This window comes from Coregonus lavaretus, assembly GCF_964263955.1.
Source record: "Coregonus lavaretus genome assembly, chromosome: 33".
In the NCBI taxonomy this organism is placed as follows: Eukaryota; Metazoa; Chordata; class Actinopteri; order Salmoniformes; family Salmonidae; genus Coregonus; species Coregonus lavaretus.
In genome coordinates this window covers 19780186-19801094 of record NC_140020.1, presented here as the reverse complement: position 1 = coordinate 19801094, position 20909 = coordinate 19780186, and the positions used below count along the sequence as shown (strand labels likewise).

At 40.9% G+C, this 20909-nt stretch overlaps 1 protein-coding gene across 1 annotated transcript; it reads right to left on the bottom strand.

Moving 5' to 3' along the window:
- Positions 1–371: 371 nt before the first annotated feature.
- On the bottom strand, positions 372–18915 carry LOC311108194 (adhesion G protein-coupled receptor F4-like). The gene is made up of 36 exons (XM_084150815.1): positions 18910–18915; positions 18707–18784; positions 18521–18598; positions 18155–18232; positions 17982–18056; positions 17788–17865; positions 17347–17424; positions 17153–17230; positions 15875–15952; positions 15681–15758; positions 15240–15317; positions 15046–15123; positions 14605–14682; positions 14432–14506; positions 14238–14315; positions 13795–13872; positions 13625–13702; positions 13452–13526; positions 13258–13335; positions 12817–12894; positions 12644–12718; positions 12450–12527; positions 12097–12243; positions 11202–11311; positions 9843–9904; positions 9606–9748; positions 9260–9487; positions 8786–8986; positions 8540–8680; positions 8272–8450; positions 7839–8003; positions 4675–6048; positions 3521–3562; positions 3380–3439; positions 1452–1521; positions 372–1303 (listed from the first exon to the last, which is right to left on the bottom strand). The coding sequence occupies exons 24-36, from the start codon at positions 11292–11294 to the stop codon at positions 1230–1232; spliced, it is 2832 nt and encodes a 943-aa protein (XP_084006941.1). The 5' UTR covers positions 11295–11311; positions 12097–12243; positions 12450–12527; positions 12644–12718; positions 12817–12894; positions 13258–13335; positions 13452–13526; positions 13625–13702; positions 13795–13872; positions 14238–14315; positions 14432–14506; positions 14605–14682; positions 15046–15123; positions 15240–15317; positions 15681–15758; positions 15875–15952; positions 17153–17230; positions 17347–17424; positions 17788–17865; positions 17982–18056; positions 18155–18232; positions 18521–18598; positions 18707–18784; positions 18910–18915; the 3' UTR covers positions 372–1229.
- Between the last annotated feature and the right edge of the window lie 1994 nt (positions 18916–20909).

Here is a 20909-nt window from a genome sequence, read left to right as displayed (position 1 = left end):
ATGTCACCTTTCCTTTTCCTATGTTTTCCTAGATCTGACATACCTCAAACTGATTTCTTACCTACAAAAAGAAGCTTGAAGTTTCAAAACAAAACCGTGTTTCCAAATTGCACCACAGTATAAGGAGGGTGACAATATACTCCCATTTATTTTGCAAAGCCATTCCTGGGGAAACATAAACCCAAACATTCTGATTTGTTTCAATTGTCAAGTCGGTTCAAAAGTACATTTAATATCTTTCAGCATACTACTAGAATTGCTGGCCCAGCACTGAAACGGCAGGTTTTAATTCTCCCTGTTTCCTTGAGACAAATGAGAGATTAGATCAGTGTGGTGCAAAGTCATCGGGAAAGAAGAAATTGCACATTGAATATGGCAAACATGGCATCTTTATTGGGTAGATGGTTGAACCAAGACTTTGGCTATTGAGTTGCAGCAACACTGTCTGTGAGACAGGTGCAACGAGACAAAACTCTTTGTTTACTACTTGTGTATCCAACATGATCTACTGTAGAAGCCTCTTCAACAATAAATGATACACATTTAAAATATTCCATTACATTTACTCCACATAAGAAAAGACAATAGCAGCCATATAATGCATTTTAATACAACACACATAAGTGGTAATGGCAACAACATGGAAATCCATAACATAATTAAGTAAAAATGTATTTAAAAAAAGGCGAATTCTCTGTCATACAGTTAACACTTGTCTGCACCGATGCAGCTAATTTACTTTCATAAGTTCCTGTAATTATCTGATCATCTATTATATTTGGATATTGCTTCCTTTGGAAACCTGAATAACAAAAAAGAAAAGTCCTTCAATACCATACATCATTTAAAGTGCTATGTCTTGTTCAGAACTTGGTTCAAACTGGTCCATCATTCACAGTAGTGTCTAGACTCCTAAACATGTACAACAAAAAAGAGGCAAGTCTCTCAAACAAAACCCCTATAGAACTCACAGCATTATTCCAGAAAAGTCCAACATCTTCACATCAATAGATGAATTGTGTGCTGGACCAAGACATGTTTTATGGCAGGTCCAGGTCAAAGGCTACACTTCTTGTCAAGCGGAAGAACAGCTTGTACTACCTTTGATATGTCTTAAGTCATATTTCAGAGTGAAACATTCTGTTTGTAGACAAGATGACAAACAGTTGCAGTGCCCTGCTCAATACATCAACCCCTACTGCTGTCTCTAGATGGTTGGTTGCATTGAGTTAGGTGTTGATGAATGACTCTGTAGCACCAGTGCTGCTGGAAGAATTTACAGCTTCCGAAACATTGTAGGCATCTGACAAAGCAAGAGAGGTCAAACAGTTGGTTTGTTATATACAGAAAGGCAGGGTGATTTTTCAACAAAACAAATATTTAAAGAACTGTGATCATTTCAAAATTCATAGTAACTTTGTTCTTAACTACATAACAAATGATGAGCTTACTCCTCCTTATTCTTCTTCGGAAGAAGTTTAATGCACTGGTTGATGATGTTGCCGCACCACCATTGGTACTCTGGAATGGAAAAAAATGATATACAGTGGGGGAAAAAAGTATTTAGTCAGCCACCAATTGTGCAAGTTCTCCCACTTAAAAAGATCTGAGAGGCCTGTAATTTTCATCATAGGTACACGTCAACTATGACAGACAAAATGAGAATTTTTGTCTCCAGAAAATCACATTGTAGGATTTGTAATGAATTTATTTGCAAATTATGGTGGAAAATAAGTATTTGGTCAATAACAAAAGTTTCTCAATACTTTGTTATATACCCTTTGTTGGCAATGACACAGGTCAAACGTTTTCTGTAAGTCTTCACAAGGTTTTCACACACTATTGCTGGTATTTTGGCCTATTCCTCCATGCAGATCTCCTCTAGAGCAGTGATGTTTTGGGGCTGTCGCTGGGCAACACGGACTTTCAACTCCCTCCAAAGATTTTCTATGGGGTTGAGATCTGGAGACTGGCTAGGCCACTCCAGGACCTTGAAATGCTTCTTACGAAGCCACTCCTTCGTTGCCCGGGCGGTGTGTTTGGGATCATTGTCATGCTGAAAGACCCAGCCACGTTTCATCTTCAATGCCCTTGCTGATGGAAGGAGGTTTTCACTCAAAATCTCACGATACATGGCCCCATTCATTCTTTCCTTTACACGGATCAGTCGTCCTGGTCCCTTTGCAGAAAAACATCCCCAAAGTATGATGTTTCCACCCCCATGCTTCACAGTAGGTATGGTGTTCTTTGGATGCAACTCAGCATTCTTTGTCCTCCAAACACGACGAGTTGAGTTTTTACCAAAAAGTTCTATTTTGGTTTCATCTGACCATATGACATTCTCCCAATCCTCTTCTGGATCATCCAAATGCACTCTAGCAAACTTCAGACGGGCCTGGACATGTACTACCTTAAGCAGGGGGACACGTCTGGCACTGCAGGATTTGAGTCCCTGGCGGCGTAGTGTGTTACTGATGGTAGGCTTTGTTACTTTGGTCCCAGCTCTCTGCAGGTCATTCACTAGGTCCCCCCGTGTGGTTCTGGGATTTTTGCTCACCGTTCTTGTGATCATTTTGACCCCACGGGGTGAGATCTTGCGTGGAGCCCCAGATTGAGGGAGATTATCAGTGGTCTTGTATGTCTTCCATTTCCTAATAATTGCTCCCACAGTTGATATCTTCAAACCAAGCTGCTTACCTATTGCAGATTCAGTCTTCCCAGCCTGGTGCAGGTCTACAATTTTGTTTCTGGTGTCCTTTGAGAGCTCTTTGGTCTTGGCCATAGTGGAGTTTGGAGTGTGACTGTTTGAGGTTGTGGACAGGTGTCTTTTATACTGATAACAAGTTCAAACAGGTGCCTTTAATACAGGTAACGAGTGGAGGACAGAGGAGCCTCTTAAAGAAGAAGTTACAGGTCTGTGAGAGCCAGAAATCTTGCTTGTTTGTAGGTGACCAAATACTTATTTTCCACCATAATTTGCAAATAAATTAATAAAAAATCCTACAATGTGATTTTCTGGATTTTTTTTCCTCAATTTGTCTGTCATAGTTGACGTGTACCTATGATGAATATTACAGGCCTATCTAATCTTTTTAAGTGGGAGAACTTGCACAATTGGTGGCTGACTAAATACTTTTTTCCCCCACTGTACACTTATTGGGCAATCAATATTAGCTGATACAGTAGTAAGTCTTATCAGAGAGAATCAAGCCTATGAGGAAGGCCAAAAGCAACCCATTAAACTCATGGTTTAACTTGAGAATTCTGAAATTGCAAACATGTCTAATTAATAGGATCATCAGTGCACATAGTACACATGTACGTAACATTAAACATTTTAGTTAAATATAGAAGAAACGGTGTGAAGAGATGTACTTACCCTCGTACGGTCAGAGCCTGGGATGATGGAAGAGAAACTTCCTGCTATAGCTGACCGGATCTGAAACCACAGGACAATTTATTTAAAAATCCCAACACTCTTGCATACGAAGAGGGAATAAACAAAAATTGTATCACATACCTTGCCGTCTAAAAGTGTTCCAAACACCAAAACAAAGAAACCCTTTTAAGAAAGATTAAAGATTAATGTACATAATACAATGTTGCTAATGTGGAACAGGTTGAGAGCTTCAAGTTCCTTGGTGTCCACATCACCAACGAACTATCATGGTCCAAACACACCAAGACAGTCGTGAAGAGGGCACGACAAAGCCTATTCCCCCTCAGGAGACTAAAAAGATTTGGCATGGGTCCTCAGATCCTCAAAAAATTCTACAGCTGCACCATCGAGAGCATCCTGACTGGTTGCATCACCGCCTGGTATGGCAACTGCTTGGCCTCTGACCGCAAGGCACTACAGAGGGTAGTGCGTACGGCCCAGTACATCACTGGGGCAAAGCTCCCTGCCATCCAGGACCTCTATACCAGGCGGTGTCAGAGGAAGGCCCTCAAAATTGTCAAAGACTCCAGTCACCCTAGTCATAGACTGTTCTCTCTGCTACCGCACGGCAAGCGGTACCGGAGTGCCAAGTCTAGGTCCAAAAGACTTCTCAACAGCTTCTACCCCCAAGCCATAAGACTCCTGAACAGCTAATCATGGCTACCCGGACTATTTGCACTGCCCCCCCACCCCATCCTTTTTACGCTGCTGCTACTCTGTTAAGTATTTATGCATAGTCACTTTAACTCTACCCACATGTACATATTACCTCAACTAGCCGGTGCCCCCGCACATTGACTATGCAACGGTACCCCCCTGTATATATAGCCTCCCTACTGTCACTTTATTCTATTGTATATATAGCCTCCCTACTGTCACTTTATTTTTTACTTCTGCTCTTTTTTTTCTCAACACTTTTTTGTTGTTGTTTTATTCTTACTTTTTTGTTTAAAATAAATGCACTGTTGGTTAAGGGCTGTAAGTAAGCATTTCACTGTAATGTCTGCACCTGTTGTATTCGGCGCATGTGACCAATAAAATTTGATTTGATTTGATTTAATGTTGTTCGACATCATGAAAACTAATATAATTGTAAACATGTTGACATTTTACATCAGAACTCATTACTTACAGCTTTCAGTTAGAACAAAAAATGAAATAAGGATTTCAGTGTATGACACTATTTATTTATTTATTATTATTATGGAAAATAATGCACCAATGTATGCAGTTACCTGTAGTGAATTGAAGAGGGCAAACACAATATGGATTCCCTTATTTGTTGGATCAACCATGGTTCCTACTCCCAGTCCCCAGGTAAGGCCAAAGAATGGAGTCAGAATGGCCAGACACCTGGCGATGACCACAACAGCATTTCTCTCATTTGGCTGGCTAGCATCCCCCACACCTCTCCTCAGCATTTTGTACAGAACCACAATCAGGATCAAAAAGTTGATGACCACTATGGTCAGGGCAGGGATCACAAAAGCAAGGAGAGCCATTGTCTTGTCCCAGTTGAGCCAACATGCCTGGTTTTCCTTGATGTATCCATCACTTGGAGCTGTTGCTGCCACAGTAACAACAGCAATGATAAAAGGTGCCCCATAGCCCACTGAGAAGCCAATAGCCAGCATAGTTGATTTTGACATATGGGAGAAAACCATGATGGTCCGGTAGAAAAGAAGAAGGCCCGAGATCAGCATCCAAAAGAATAGAGCAAGGTAGAAAAAGTGAATGAAAAACGTTGCTGCAGTACATGCTGGTATAGGTGTTGTGGTGTCCTCGCCTGGGTTTTCAAGGTCATTTTTTACTATTGATGCACCAATGATGAACCAAATGTCAGCAATCAGGAGAGACACAGCGATGTTCACTATGGAGACATGGCGCATGTAAGAGGTGTTGTTTCTGGTCATGGCCTTCCATACACAAGCCTCAATGATGAGACACATGACTAAGCTACCCATCGATATGCCAACTCCAACATAAGTGATTATATCCAAAGCGTCTTGAATCTCTTTCGGAATGGACGTTGACATCAAAATGGAGAAGGAGGTCAGATGGTTACAGTGACAGGTGACAGTGCCATTCTCATTAGACTGCAGTTTACATCCTTTATCATCCCATCCCCCAAGGCTGTTAAAAAGGCTGAAGTTCCAGAAAACACACTGAGGATTGAATGTGAGCGACTTGTTCACCTTATCGAAGCTCAATGAGACATTGTTAGTCGTTCCATTCAACTTCGCCAGCACTACAAATCCATTGATGATGTTGTCGTTGACACTTTGATTGCTGCCATTCCTGGCAGGTAACACATTATTGAGGGAGGAGAACGTTAGAGTGGTGATGGTGAGGTGATTGGAATTAGTCTCTGGAATCTCTATTAACACACTTGAATTTAAGTCTGCACTGAATGAGTTGTCAAATGTGGCTTGGTTTAACTGAATTAGCTCTGTTGTTACATTAAATGACTTTGTTGGGAGAGAACCTGCAAACAATTCCATGGAGCCCAGTAAACTAGAGCTGGTGTTTTTATTTTGGTCGGCATTGAGAACGGTCCAGGATTCTTTTGCTTCATCAGAAACTAGGACATTCACTGTTTCTAGAATGTTCTGGGGAGTCAATAAGAAATCTGAGTTAGGTCCAAACTTAATGTTAATAATTTAGCTTGTTTGTTTCTAAAAGCAAAACATGTACTTATGCTTATCTCACCACTATTATTTAACTTCAGTGTATTTCATTAGTTTTAGTTTATTTAAAGCACAGACTTATTTCCCGAAATTCATGCATTCAAAGTACAATACCAGTCAAAAGTTTGGACAAAAGTTTTTAAAAACTATTTTCTACATTTTAGAATAATAGTGAAGACATCAAAACTATGAAAAAAACACATATGGAATCACGTAGTAACCAAAAAAAGTGTTAAACAAATCAAAATATATTTTATATTTGAGATTCTTCAAAGTAGCCACTCTTTGCCTTGATGACAGCTTTGCACACTCTTGGCATTCTCTCAACCAGCTTCATGAGGTAGTCACCTGGAATGCATTTCAATGAACAGGTGTGCCTTGTTAAAAGTTAATTTGTGGAATTTCTTTCCTTCTTAATACGTTTGAGCCAATCAGTTGTGTTGTGACAAGGGGTGGTATACAGACGATAGCCCTATTTGGTAAAAGACCAAGGCCATACTATGGCAAGAACAGCTCAAATAAGCAAAGAGAAACGACAGTCCATCATTACTTTAAGACATGAAGGTCAGTCAATACGGAACATTTCAAGAACTTTTCTTCAAGTGCAGTCGCAAAAACCATCAAGCGCTATGATGAAACTGGCTCTCATGAGTTACCTCTGCTGCAGAGGATAAGTTCATTAGAGTTACCAGCCTCAGAAATTGCAGCCCAAATAAATGCTTCACAGAGTTCAAGTAACAGACACATCTCAACATCAACTGTTCAGAGGAGACTGCGTGAATCAGGCCTTCATGGTCGAATTGCTGCAAAGAAACCACTACTAAAGGACACCAATAAGAAGAAGAGACTTGGTTGGGCCAAGAAACACGAACAATGGACATTATACTGGTGGAAATCTGTCCCATCGTCTGATGAGTCCAAATTTGAGATTTTTGGTTCCAACCACTGTGTCTTTGTGAGACGCAGAGTAGCTGAACGGATGATCTCCGCATGTGTGGTTCCCACCGTGAAGCATGGAGGAGGAGGTGTGATGGTGTGGGGGTTCTTTGCTGGTACACTTAACCAGCATGGCTACCAAAGCATTCTGCAGAAATACGTCATCCTTTCTGGTTTGCGCTTAGTGGGACTATCATTTGTTTTTCAACAGGACAATGACCCAACACACCTCCAGGCTGTGTAAGGGCTATTTTACCAAGAAGGAGAGTGGTGGAGTGCTGCATCAGATGATCTGGCCTCCACAATCACCCGACCTCAACCCAATTGAGATGGTTTGGGATGAGTTGGACCGCAGAGTGAAGGAAAAGCAGCCAACAAGTGCTCAGCATATGTAGGAACTCCTTCAAGACTGGTGGAAAAGCATTCCAGGTGAAGCTGGTTGAGAGAATGCCGAGAGTGTGCAAAGCTGTCATCTAGGCAAATGGTGGCTACTTTGAAGAATCTCAAATAGAAAATATATTTAGATTTCTTTAACCCTTTTTTGGTTACTACATGATTCCATATGTGTAATTTCATAGTTTTGATGTCTTCACTATTATTCTACAATGTAGAAAATAGTAAAAATAAAGAAAAACCCTTGAATGAGTAGGTGTATCCAAACTTTTGACTGGTACTGTATAATGAAACCAAGTGAACTTTTATATACTTTAGTTTCGTTCACTTTTTCTGTTAATCTCTTGCACTATCTGTGCTTGTTTTGTTTGTATTCAACATACCTTTATCTCAGACTGGCTGATATTCTTTGAAATATTTGCAACAATGCTCAGAATATCAACAATGGTCGAAATAGTTGCAGTTGAATTAACGATTTTGCTCTTTAGATTTCCAGAGGTATCACTAAGTTTTGTTAAAAATCCTTCAACCATTGCTTCTTCCAATTCCTGCAGAGGAAGATATGATTATACTTAGACAATATACTGTATGTCATACACTTCAATTTAGGACACCTAAGAGAAACATGATACTGTGGATCAAGTTTGAAAATAAATAAATATAATTATTGCTTACAAAAAATTCTCAAGTCATAGGAGTTAGTTTTCCTTCAAATTGATAAATACAACAGAAAATCATGCTCCAAAGTATAAATACAGTTAAGACAATGGTTGCTAGGGTTTACTAATCATGGTAGGTGTTATTAAAAAGTATTACCTTAGATGAGGTCAGTAGCTCATTGATTGCAGTCAAGACACAAGTGTCACTCTGAAGTCTCCATTTTCCATTGCTTTCACAAATTGCTGTCTTACTTCCATCCTCACCTTCAGCACATGCTGCCACTGATGTGTCTTTAACTCGGCCACTACCATATTCATCGTCCTGGCAAGCAATATCTAGAAAACATATTTTGTTAAAAAATTTGAAACTAAAATCTCAACAACAACCAGTGGGAGTATTCAAAAACTGCAAATACTGTACTTACCTTCTGTGAAAATAGTCAATTTTGCAGTCTTTTCATATGCTGTTGGGTCTTTGACTTGGCATGTTAATGTGACTTCTTTGACTTGTCCATCACAGTTTTGAATTGTATAGTCATACTTAATGCAATTTCCAGGACTCTCATCTATAAATAATGCATGTATAAAATGTAGACAACATGGTTTATGCATTAATTTATTTGGTCTCTTGTCATATTGAAAAGGAAGTCTGATTATCAACTAACACTTACATGTGACCAATTCTGTATTCCCTTCTTTCCACAGGAGTTTATAGGGAGTCTGCACACAACACTCCAATGACTCAATTTTCCCCACCTTACATTGGATATTGATTTCTGTCATCGTTTGAATAACGGGAGCATCTTTGATGTCAATTTGACCCATTTGGTAGAAATAGATTAAGTCACTCTTCAGAGTGCATTCATATTTCCCTGGGATGAAACAATATTGACATTGCTGAGTCAAGAAACAATACCTGGACAGAAAACATTATCATCCTTTGTCCTCTGTAACTTTGGGTGGGTACGATCTGGGTTTTGAGATTTCAATCTTATAGAAACCAAAATCTAACAGCGATTAAAAAATATAATAAAACTGTCATTACACAATTGATAATATTTGGATTATAGACTCCTGCTTTCCTGCCAGGGTATTTTAATTGTATTTTTTTTAAATAAGCATAAAATATGAACTCTTCGACTTACCATCATCATCAGCAATTACATTTCTGATATCAAGTTTTGTCTTTTGTGATATCAAGGAATCTGTATAGATGGTGAACCTTCCAGTCGATGTTAAAACTCTTCCCTTTCGTTTCCACTCAACGTTTTTAATAGTGCCCATATTTACAGTATCAGGACGAGGTCCACACTCCAGGGTCATGGTGCCACCAGAGTAAATGGGAGTTGGTGTATAACTTAATGCTGGGTTACCTAGGAATAGATTGAGACATTCGTGGTAAACAGTTTTTTAGACCGATATTTAAAGCATCTTTCTTTTGGTCATTAGAATTTGCAATAATGTGATATGAGAAGGTTTTTACGGACTTACTGTTATAAATAATATTGAAAGAGCTAACATCAACTTGATAAACAGCTGGAAGTGATTTTGCAACTCCAGCATTAGCATTGGTAATTGCAGTGGGGTCTGCAACTGTGGTCCTAACATCACAGTTGACTATAACACTTCCAGGGCTGTTAATAGGAACCAAAGAGAGAATACAGAAATAAATACATGTTGAATGGAAACAGCTTACTTCCATAACAACAGTGGATACAGAAAACCTACCTGAAACGTGTCAATGCTGCTGAAATAAACCCTGGCATGTTCTTCCTATACTGCTCCTGGATCTGTGTGAGATAATGATATTGATAATGTAAAAAAAAAGGGCAATACAGTATTCCTAATACACTACATGACCAAAAGTATGTGGACACCTGCTCGTCAAACATCTCATTTCAAAATCATGGCCATTAATATGGAGTTGGTCCGGCCTTTGCTGCTATAACAGCCTCCACTCTTCTGGGAAGGCTTTCCACTAGATGTTAGAACATTGCTGTGGGGACTTGATTCCATTCAGCCACAAGAGCATTAGTGAGGTCAGGCACTGATATTGGGCAATTAGGCCTGGCTCGCAGTCGGCGTTCCAATTCATCCCAAAGGTGTTTGATGGGGTTGAGGTCAGGGCTCTGTGCAGGCCAGTCAAGTTCTTCCACAACGATCTTGACAAACCATTTCTGTACGGGCCTCGCTTTGTGCACGGGGGCATTGTCATGCTGAAACAGAAAAGGGCCTTCCCCAAACTGTTGCCACAATGTTGGACGCATCGAATCGTCTAGAATGTCATTGTGTGCTGTAGCGTTAAGATTTCCCTTCACTGGAACTAATGAGCCTGAACCATGAAAAACAGCCCCAGACCAATATTCCTCCTCCACCAAACTTTACAGTTGGAACTATGCATTCGGGCAGGTAGCGTTCTCCTGGCATCCACCAAACCCAGATTAGTTCATCGGACTGCCAGATGGTGAAGCGTGATTCATCACTCCAGAGAACGCGTTTCCACTGCTCCAGAGTCCAATGGCGGCGAGCTTTACACCACTCCAGCCGACGCTTAGCATTGCGCATGGTGATCTTAGGCTTGTGTGCGGCTGCTCGGCAATGGAAACCCATTTCATGAAGCTCCCGACGAGCAGTTCTTGTGCTGACGTTGCTTCCAGAGGCAGTTTGGAACTCGGTGGTGAGTGTTGCAACCAAGGACAGACGATTTTTAGGCGCTACGCGCTTCAGCACTTGGCGGTCCCATTCTGTGAGCTTGTGTGCGGCTGAGCCGTTGTTGCTTCTAGACGTTTCCACTTCACAATAACAGCCACGTTGAAAGCCACTGAGCTCTTCAGTAAAGCCATTCTACTGCCAATGTTTGTCTATGGAGATTGCATGGCTGTGTGCTCGATTTTATACACCTGTCAGCAACAGGTGTGGCTGAAATAGCCGAATCCACTAATTTGAAGGGGTGTCCACATACTTTTGTATATATACATTCATAATTATCACACTGAAAATGTACCCTGGTTAGATAATTGGATGGATAGTTATTTAATGCATCTGATTATTTACTTGTGCCAACAGTAGCTTGAGTCATGTACTTACAACTGGTTCAATATCGCCTTTGTACTTTTTGTATTTGTCACTATTTTCATCATTTAGGTCGCTAGTGAAATCTTCAATCATTTTGAAGGACATTGCCAACAACAGAATATCTGAAACAAAATAAGAAGAATGACAAACATGCTTAAATGGAATGGAATTGTTGCTACCTATACTGTATATCCTATTATACACTCCCCTCCATATGTATTTGGACAGTGAAGCTAAAATGTTACATTTGGTTTTATACTCAAGCCTTTTGGAAGTGAGATCAAATGTTTCATATGAGGCGACAGTACATAATGTCTCCTTTTATTTGAGGGTATTTACATACATATCTGTTTTACCGTTTAGAAATTAAAGCACTTTATGTATCTAGTCCCCCCATTTGAGAAAGTCATAAGTATTTGGAAAAATGTACTTATAGTGTAGTAAAGTAATCAAAAGTGTAGTATTTGTTCCCATATTCCTTGCACTCAATGACTAAATCAAGCTTGTGACTCTACAAACTCGTTGCATGCATTTGCAGAATGTTTTGGTTGTGTTTCAGATTATATTTTGCCCAATAGGAACTGAATGGTGAATATTGTATTGTGCCATTTTGGAGACACTTTTATTGTATGTCTCTGAACACTTCTACATTAATGTGGGTGATACCATGATTATGGATAATCATGAATGAATCGTGAATAATGATGACTGAAAAATTAACAGAGGCACAAAGATCATACCCCCCCAAAATGCGTTTGCTAATGGTGAGAGGTTAGCATGTTTTGTTGTAGCCTCTGCAACCTTCTCATTCATCATTTTTCATTATTAATTCATGATCTTTCATAACCATGGCATAATCAGGATTGATTTAGCAGTGCTCAGAAACATATTATATTCTTACACATACCAGCTTGGTTTGCAGTAGTTGTTATTGTTGTTGTTGCTGTTGTTGTTGTTGTTGTTGGTGGTGGTGGTGGTGGTGGTCGTATTGTTGTTGTTGTTGGTGGTGGTGGTGTTGTTTTTGTAGTTAATGCTGGTGTTGATTTAGTAGTTACTGTAGATGTGGTGTCCACCAAGAGAGAAATAACATAGTGATAAACTGAAGAAGCAGATGAACGAAAACTCATAAAAAGAATAGAAAGTAATATTTGCTAGCCTTCAAAAGCTCTTAGCCTCGTCACTGTAGTCAGTTATATTGTGACAGATAGTGACAACCAAAATGCATTTTTGTTCTGAACTAAAATATATTAGCCTACATACTTGTAACTGTGGTCAGTTGTGTTGTGAGGTCAGCTGTAGTACTTTGCGCTGCAGTGCTGGCCTCAGGTGTTGTAGAGTCTAAAGCAAAAAGAGAGAGAAAGAGAGAGAAAGAGAACGAGAGAGAGATTGTGACAAATTTATGAAGAACTGAAATTCAGAACAAATTATTTTCAGCAGTACTTGATTGTATTTACTGGTAACTGTGGTCAGTTGTGTTGTGGTGTCAGCTGTAGTACTTTGTCCTATTGTGGGTGCAGTTGTTGTAGAGTCTACAGCAGGGAAGAAACATAATGATTGAGTGTCAGATCTTTTGGTGGTGAACTCTGCTTCAGACAAGTTCTGTTCTCTAGAACTTGATGATACTTACTGGTAACTGCGGTCAGTTGTGTTGTGGGATCAACTGTAGTACTTTGTGCTGTAGTGCTGGCCTCAGGTGTTGTAGAGTCTAAAGGAGAGAGAGACAGAAATTGTGAAAAAGGTGTGATGAACTGAAGTTCAGAACAAATTATTTTTAGCAGTACATGATTGTATTCACTGAGAACTGTGGTTAGTTGTGATGTGGGGTCAGCTGTAGTGATCTGTTTTGTTGTGGCTGCATGTGTAGTAGAGTCTACCAAGAGAGAAGCATCAGAGTGATAGATTGAAGAAGTAACAGATTAATATAAACTCATACTAAGTTCAGAAAGTATTTTTTGCTAGCCTTTAAAAGCACTTAGCTTAATGGTCACTGGTGTCAGTTCTGTTGTGACAGATAGAGACACTTTAATGCAACTTTGTTCTGAACTAAAATATATTAGCGTACACTTACTGGTAACTGTGGTCAGTTGTGTTGTGGGGTCAGCTGTAGTACTCTGTTCTGTAGTGCTGGTCTCAGGTATTGTAGAGTCTGAAGCAGAAAGAGAAAGAAAGATAGCGAGAGAGAGCAAGAGAGAGATTGTGACAAATTTATGAAGAACTGAAATTCAGAATACATTATTTTCAGCAGTACTTGATTGTATTTACTGGTAACTGTGGTCAGTTGTGTTGTGGTGTCAGCTGTAGGACTTTGTCCTGTTGTGGGTGCAGTTGTTGTAGAGTCTACATCAGGGAAGAAACATAATGATTGAGTGTCAGATCTTTTGGTGGTGAACTCTGCTTCAGACAAGTTCTGTTCTCCAGAACTTGATGATACTTACTGGTAACTGCGGTCAGTTGTGTTGTGGGATCAACTGTAGTACTTTGTGCTGTAGTGCTGGCCTCAGGTGTTGTAGAGTCTAAAGCAGAGAGAGAGACAGAAATTGTGAAAAAGGTGGGATGAACTGAAGTTCAGAACAAATAATTTTCAGCAGTACTTGATTGTATTTACTGGTAACTGTGGTCAGTTGTGTTGTGGGATCAACTGTAGTACTTTGTGCTGTAGTGCTGGCCTCAGGTGTTGTAGAGTCTAAAGCAGAGAGAGAGACAGAAATTGTGAAAAAGGTGTGATGAACTGAAGTTCAGAACAAATTATTTTTAGCAGTACATGATTGTATTCACTGAGAACTGTGGTTAGTTGTGATGTGGGGTCAGCTGTAGTGATCTGTTTTGTTGTGGCTACATGTGTAGTAGAGTCTACCAAGAGAGAAGCATCAGAGTGATAGATTGAAGAAGTAACAGATTAATATAAACTCATACTAAGTTCAGAAAGTATTTTTTGCTAGCCTTTAAAAGCACTTAGCTTAATGGTCACTGGTGTCAGTTCTGTTGTGACAGATAGAGACACTTTAATGCAACTTTGTTCTGAACTAAAATATATTAGCGTACACTTACTGGTAACTGTGGTCAGTTGTGTTGTGGGGTCAGCTGTAGTACTCTGTTCTGTAGTGCTGGCCTCAGGTATTGTAGAGTCTGAAGCAGAAAGAGAAAGAAAGATAGCGAGAGAGAGCAAGAGAGAGATTGTGACAAATTTATGAAGAACTGAAATTCAGAATACATTATTTTCAGCAGTACTTGATTGTATTTACTGGTAACTGTGGTCAGTTGTGTTGTGGTGTCAGCTGTAGGACTTTGTCCTGTTGTGGGTGCAGTTGTTGTAGAGTCTACATAAGGGAAGAAACATAATGATTGAGTGTCAGATCTTTTGGTGGTGAACTCTGCTTCAGACAAGTTCTGTTCTCTAGAACTTGATGATACTTACTGGTAACTGCGGTCAGTTGTGTTGTGGGATCAACTGTAGTACTTTGTGCTGTAGTGCTGGCCTCAGGTGTTGTAGAGTCTAAAGGAGAGAGAGACAGAAATTGTGAAAAAGGTGTGATGAACTGAAGTTCAGAACAAATTATTTTCAGCAGTACTTGATTGTATTTACTGAGAACTGTGGTTAGTTGTGTTGTGGGGTCAGCTGTAGTGATCTGTTTTGTTGTGGCTGCATGTGTAGTAGAGTCTACCAAGAGAGAAGCATCAGAGTGATAGATTGAAGAAGTAACAGATTAATATAAACTCATACTAAGTTCAGAAAGTATTTTTTGTTAGCCTTTAAAAGCACTTAGCTTAATGGTCACTGGTGTCAGTTCTGTTGTGACAGATAGAGACACTTTAATGCAACTTTGTTCTGAACTAAAATATATTAGCGTACACTCACTGGTAACTGTGGTCAGTTGTGTTGTGGGGTCAGCTGTAGTACTCTGTTCTGTAGTGCTGGCCTCAGGTGTTGTAGAGTCTGAAGCAGAAAGAGAGAGAAAGATAGCGAGAGAGAGCGAGAGAGAATTTGTGACAAATTTATGAAGAACTTAAATTCAGAATAAATTATTTTCAGCAGTACTTGATTGTATTTACTGGTAACTGTGGTCAGTTGTGTTGTGGGATCAACTGTAGTACTTTGTGCTGTAGTACTGGCCTCAGGTGTTGTAGAGTCTAAAGGAGAGAGAGACAGAAATTGTGAAAAAGGTGTGATGAACTGAAGTTCAGAACAAATTATTTTCAGCAGTACTTGATTGTATTTACTGAGAACTGTGGTTAGTTGTGTTGTGGGGTCAGCTGTAGTGATCTGTTTTGTTGTGGCTGCATGTGTAGTAGAGTCTACCAAGAGAGAAGCATCAGAGTGATAGATTGAAGAAGTAACAGATTAATATAAACTCATACTATGTTCAGAAAGTATTTTTTGTTAGCCTTTAAAAGCACTTAGCTTAATGGTCACTGGTGTCAGTTCTGTTGTGACAGATAGAGACACTTTAATGCAACTTTGTTCTGAACTAAAATATATTAGCGTACACTCACTGGTAACTGTGGTCAGTTGTGTTGTGGGGTCAGCTGTAGTACTCTGTTCTGTAGTGCTGGCCTCAGGTGTTGTAGAGTCTGAAGCAGAAAGAGAGAGAAAGATAGCGAGAGAGAGCGAGAGAGAATTTGTGACAAATTTATGAAGAACTTAAATTCAGAATAAATTATTTTCAGCAGTACTTGATTGTATTTACTGGTAACTGTGGTCAGTTGTGTTGTGGGATCAACTGTAGTACTTTGTGCTGAAGTGCTGGCCTCAGGTGTTGTAGAGTCTAAAGGAGAGAGAGACAGAAATTGTGAAAAAGGTGTGATGAACTGGCGTGTTCCTGGACAACACCCTGTCGTTCTCCGCTAACATCAAGGCGGTGACCCGCTCCTGCAGGTTCATGCTCTACAACATTCGGAGAGTACGACCCTGCCTTACACAGGAAGCGGCACAGGTCCTAATCCAGGCACTTGTCATCTCCCGTCTGGACTACTGCAACTCGCTGTTGGCTGGCCTCCCTGCCTGTGCCATTAAACCCCTACAACTCATCCAGAATGCCGCAGCCCGTCTGGTGTTCAACCTTCCCAAGTTCTCTCACGTCACCCCCCTCCTCCGCACACTCCACTGGCTTCCAGTTGAAGCTCGCATCCGTTACAAGACCATGGTGCTTGCCTATGGAGCAGTGAGGGGAACGGCACCTCTGTACCTTCGGGCTCTGATCAGTCCCTACACCCAAGCGAGGGCATTGCGTTCATCCACCTCTGGCCTGCTGGCTCCCCTTCCTCTGCGGAAGCATAGTTCCCGCTCAGCCCAGTCAAAACTGTTCGCTGCTCTGGCACCCCAATGGTGGAACAAGCTCCCTCACGACGCCAGGACAGCGGAGTCACTCACCACCTTCCGGAGACATTTGAAACCCCACCTCTTTAAGGATTACCTGGGACAGGATAAAGTAATCCTTCTACCCCCCCCCCCCCCCCCCACCGCCCCCAAAAAATTGCAAAGTGGTTTTCCCACTGGCTATAGGGTGAATGCACCAATTTGTGAGTCGCTCTGGATTAGAGCGTCTGCTAAATGACGTAAATGTGCCCTTGAGCAAGGCACTTAACCCTAATTGCTCCTGTAAGTCGCTCTGGATAAGAGCGTCTGCTAAATGACTAAAATGTAAATGTAAGTTCAGAACAAATAATTTTTAGCAGTACTTGATTGTATTTACTGAGAACTGTGGTTAGTTGTGTTGTGGGGTCAGCTGTAGTGATCTGTTTTGTTGTGGCTGCATGTGTAGTATAGTCTACCAAGAGAGAAGCATCAGAGTGATAGATTGAAGAAGTAACAGATTAATATAAACTCATACTAAGTTCAGAAAGTATTTTGTGTTAGCCTTTAAAAGCACTTAGCTTAATGGTCACTGGTGTCAGTTCTGTTGTGACAGATAGAGACACTTTAATGCAACTTTGTTCTGAACTAAAATATATTAGCGTACACTCACTGGTAACAGTGGTCAGTTGTGTTGTGGGGTCAGCTGTAGTACTCTGTTCTGTAGTGCTGGCCTCAGGTGTTGTAGAGTCTGAAGCAGAAAGAGAGAGAAAGATAGCGAGAGAGAGCGAGAGAGAATTTGTGACAAATTTATGAAGAACTTAAATTCAGAATAAATTATTTTCAGCAGTACTTGATTGTATTTACTGGTAACTGTGGTCAGTTGTGTTGTGGGATCAACTGTAGTACTTTGTGCTGTAGTGCTGGCCTCAGGTGTTGTAGAGTCTAAAGGAGAGAGAGACAGAAATTGTGAAAAAGGTGTGATGAACTGAAGTTCAGAACAAATTATTTTCAGCAGTACTTGATTGTATTTACTGAGAACTGTGGTTAGTTGAGTTGTGGGGTCAGCTGTAGTGATCTGTTTTGTTGTGGCTGCATGTGTAGTAGAGTCTACCAAGAGAGAAGCATCAGAGTGATAGATTGAAGAAGTAACAGATTAATATAAACTCATACTAAGGTCAGAAAGTATTTTTTGCTAGCCTTTAAAAGCACTTAGCTTAATGGTCACTGGTGTCAGTTCTGTTGTGACAGATAGAGACACTTTAATGCAACTTTGTTCTGAACTAAAATATATTAGCGTACACTCACTGGTAACTGTGGTCAGTTGTGTTGTGGGGTCAGCTGTAGTACTCTGTTCTGTAGTGCTGGCCTCAGGTGTTGTAGAGTCTGAAGCAGAAAGAGAGAGAAAGATAGCGAGAGAGAGCGAGAGAGAATTTGTGACAAATTTATGAAGAACTTAAATTCAGAACAAATTATTTTCAGCAGTACTTGATTTTATTTACTGGTAACTGTGATCAGTTGTGTTGTGGGGTCAGCTGTAGGACTTTGTCCTGTTGTGGGTGCAGTTGTTGTAGAGTCTACAGCAGGGACAAAACATAATGATTGAGTGTCAGATCTTTTGGTGGTGAACTCTGCTTCAAACAAGTTTTATTCTCTAAAACCTGATGATACTTACTGGTAACTGCGGTCAGTTGTGTTGTGGGATCAACTGTAGTTATTTGTTCTGTAGTGCTGGCCTCAGGTGTTGTAGAATCTAAAGCAGAGAGCGACAGACAGAGACAGACAGACAGACATACAGACAGACATACAGACAGACAGACAGACAGACAGACAGACAGACAGACAGACAGACAGACAGACAGACAGACAGACAGACAGACAGACAGACAGACAGACAGACAGACAGACAGACAGACAGACAGACAGACAGACAGACAGTGAGAGAGCGAGGGAGAGAGAGAGATAGAGAGAGATTGTGACAAATGTGTGAAGAACTGAAGTTCAGAACAAATTATTTTCACTAGTATTTGATTGTTTTTACTTGTAACTGTGGTCAATTGTGTTGTGGGATCAGCTGTAATTATTTGTTCTGTAGTGCTGGCCTCAGGTGTTGTAGAGTCTTAAGCAGAGTGAGAGAGAGAGCAAGACAAAGAGAGAGAGATTGTGACAAATGTGTGATGAACTGAAGATCAGAACAAAACATTTTCAGCTGTAAATGACTATTTACTGGTAACTGTGGTCAGTTGTGTTGTGGGGTCAGCTGTAGTACTCTGTTCTGTAGTGCTGGCCTCAGGTGTTGTATAGTCTGAAGCAGAGAGTGAGAGAAAGAGAGAGAGAGAGCGAGAGAGCGAGAGAGAGACATTGTGACAAATTTATAAAGAACTGAAATTCAGAATAAATAAAAATTAAGCAGTACTTGATTGTATTTACTGGTAACTGTGGTAAGTTGTGTTGTGGGGTCAGCTGTAGTGATCTGTTTTGTTGTGGCTGCATGTGTACTGTCTCCGCACCACGTGCTCTCACCACTGGTGTCCCCCAGGGCTCAGTTCTAGGCCCTCTCCTTTTCTCCCTATACACCAAGTCACTTGGCTCTGTCATATCCTCACATGGCCTCTCCTATCATTGCTACGCTGACGATACACAACTAATCTTCTCCTTTCCCCCTTCTGATAACCAGGTGGCGAATCGCATGTCTGGCAGACATATCAGTATGGATGACGGATCACCACCTCAAGCTGAACCCTGGCAAGACGGAGCTGCTCTTCCTCCCGGGGAAGGACTGCCCGTTCCATGATCTCGCCATCACGGTTGACAACTCCGTTGTGTCCTCCTCCCAGAGTGCGAAGAGCCTTGGCATGACCCTGGAAAACACCCTGTCGTTCTCCGCTAACATCAAGGCGGTGACCCGATCCTGCAGGTTCATGCTCTACAACATTCGGAGAGTACGACCCTGCCTTACACAGGAAGCGGCACAGGTCCTAATCCAGGCACTTGTCATCTCCCGTCTGGATTACTGCAACTCGCTGTTGGCTGGGCTCCCTGCCTGTGCCATTAAACCCCTACAACTCATCCAGAATGCCGCAGCCCGTCTGGTGTTCAACCTTCCCAAGTTCTCTCACGTCACCCCCCTCCTCCGCACACTCCACTGGCTTCCAGTTGAAGCTCGCATCCGTTACAAGACCATGGTGCTTGCCTATGGAGCAGTGAGGGGAACGGCACCTCCGTACCTTCAGGCTCTGATCAGTCCCTACACCCAAACGAGGGCATTGCGTTCATCCACCTCTGGCCTGCTGGCTGCCCTTCCTCTGCGCAAGCATAGTTCCCGCTCAGCCCAGTCAAAACTGTTCGCTGCTCTGGCACCCCAATGGTGGAACAAGCTCCCTCACAACGCCAGGACAGCGGAGTCACTCACCACCTTCCGGAGACATTTGAAACCCCACCTCTTTAAGGAATACCTGGGATAGGATAAAGTAATCCTTCTACCCCCCCTCCCAATTTTTTTAAAAAAAAATTATAAAGTGGTTATCCCACTGGCTATAGGGTGAATGCACCAATTTGTAAGTCGCTCTGGTTAAGAGCGTCTGCTAAATGACGTAAATGTAAATGTAGTAGAGTCTACCAAGAGAGAAGCATCATAGTGATAGTTTGAAGTAGAAACAGATAAATATAAACTAATAGTAAGTTCAGAAAGTATTTTTTGCTAGCCTTTAAAAGCACTTAGCCTACTGGTCACTGGTGTCAGTTCTGTTGTGACAGATAGATAGTGACATGTTAATGCAACACAGACATGTGGCTACTTATGCCTGCTATCTTGAACATGCATGCTTTATATGATTACATAAGAAGAAATGTATAGTTAGAGTAATCTCAAAATGTGGCCATGGATGTGTTAGTCATTTTAAGGTTTGATTTTACATTAGTTTGTAAGATTGTCTTAACTTTAAACTATACTGTATTAGAAAAGTAATATTGAATTGTGTTTGGTTGACATCGCAACAAAATATCAACATTTAAAGGTGATGTACACTGTATGTACTGCTTCTGAGCCACTTGCTTATTCCAATTCTTTAACTCTTATTTTGGTTGAGTTGGAGACGTTAATCCAACATATCATTTGTTAACTTGTCGACCACCAAATATCAACATTTGAAGGACATTTGTCTTCTGCTTTGATAGTTCTATCTGTGCCACTGACTTAGTCTGGCTTGAATTCCAGTTTGTCTACAAATGAATAATTGATATGTTAGATTCATGTCTCCATCTCAACCAAAAATCTAAGTTAAAGAAAAGGACTAAATCAAATCAAACTTTAAATGCACTCCTTCCCATGTGAGCTAAAGGCTAGAACTGCTGCTTTCAAAGAGTGGGACACTAATCCGGACGCTTATCAGAAATCCTAATACACTCTCTGATGAACCATCAAACAGGCA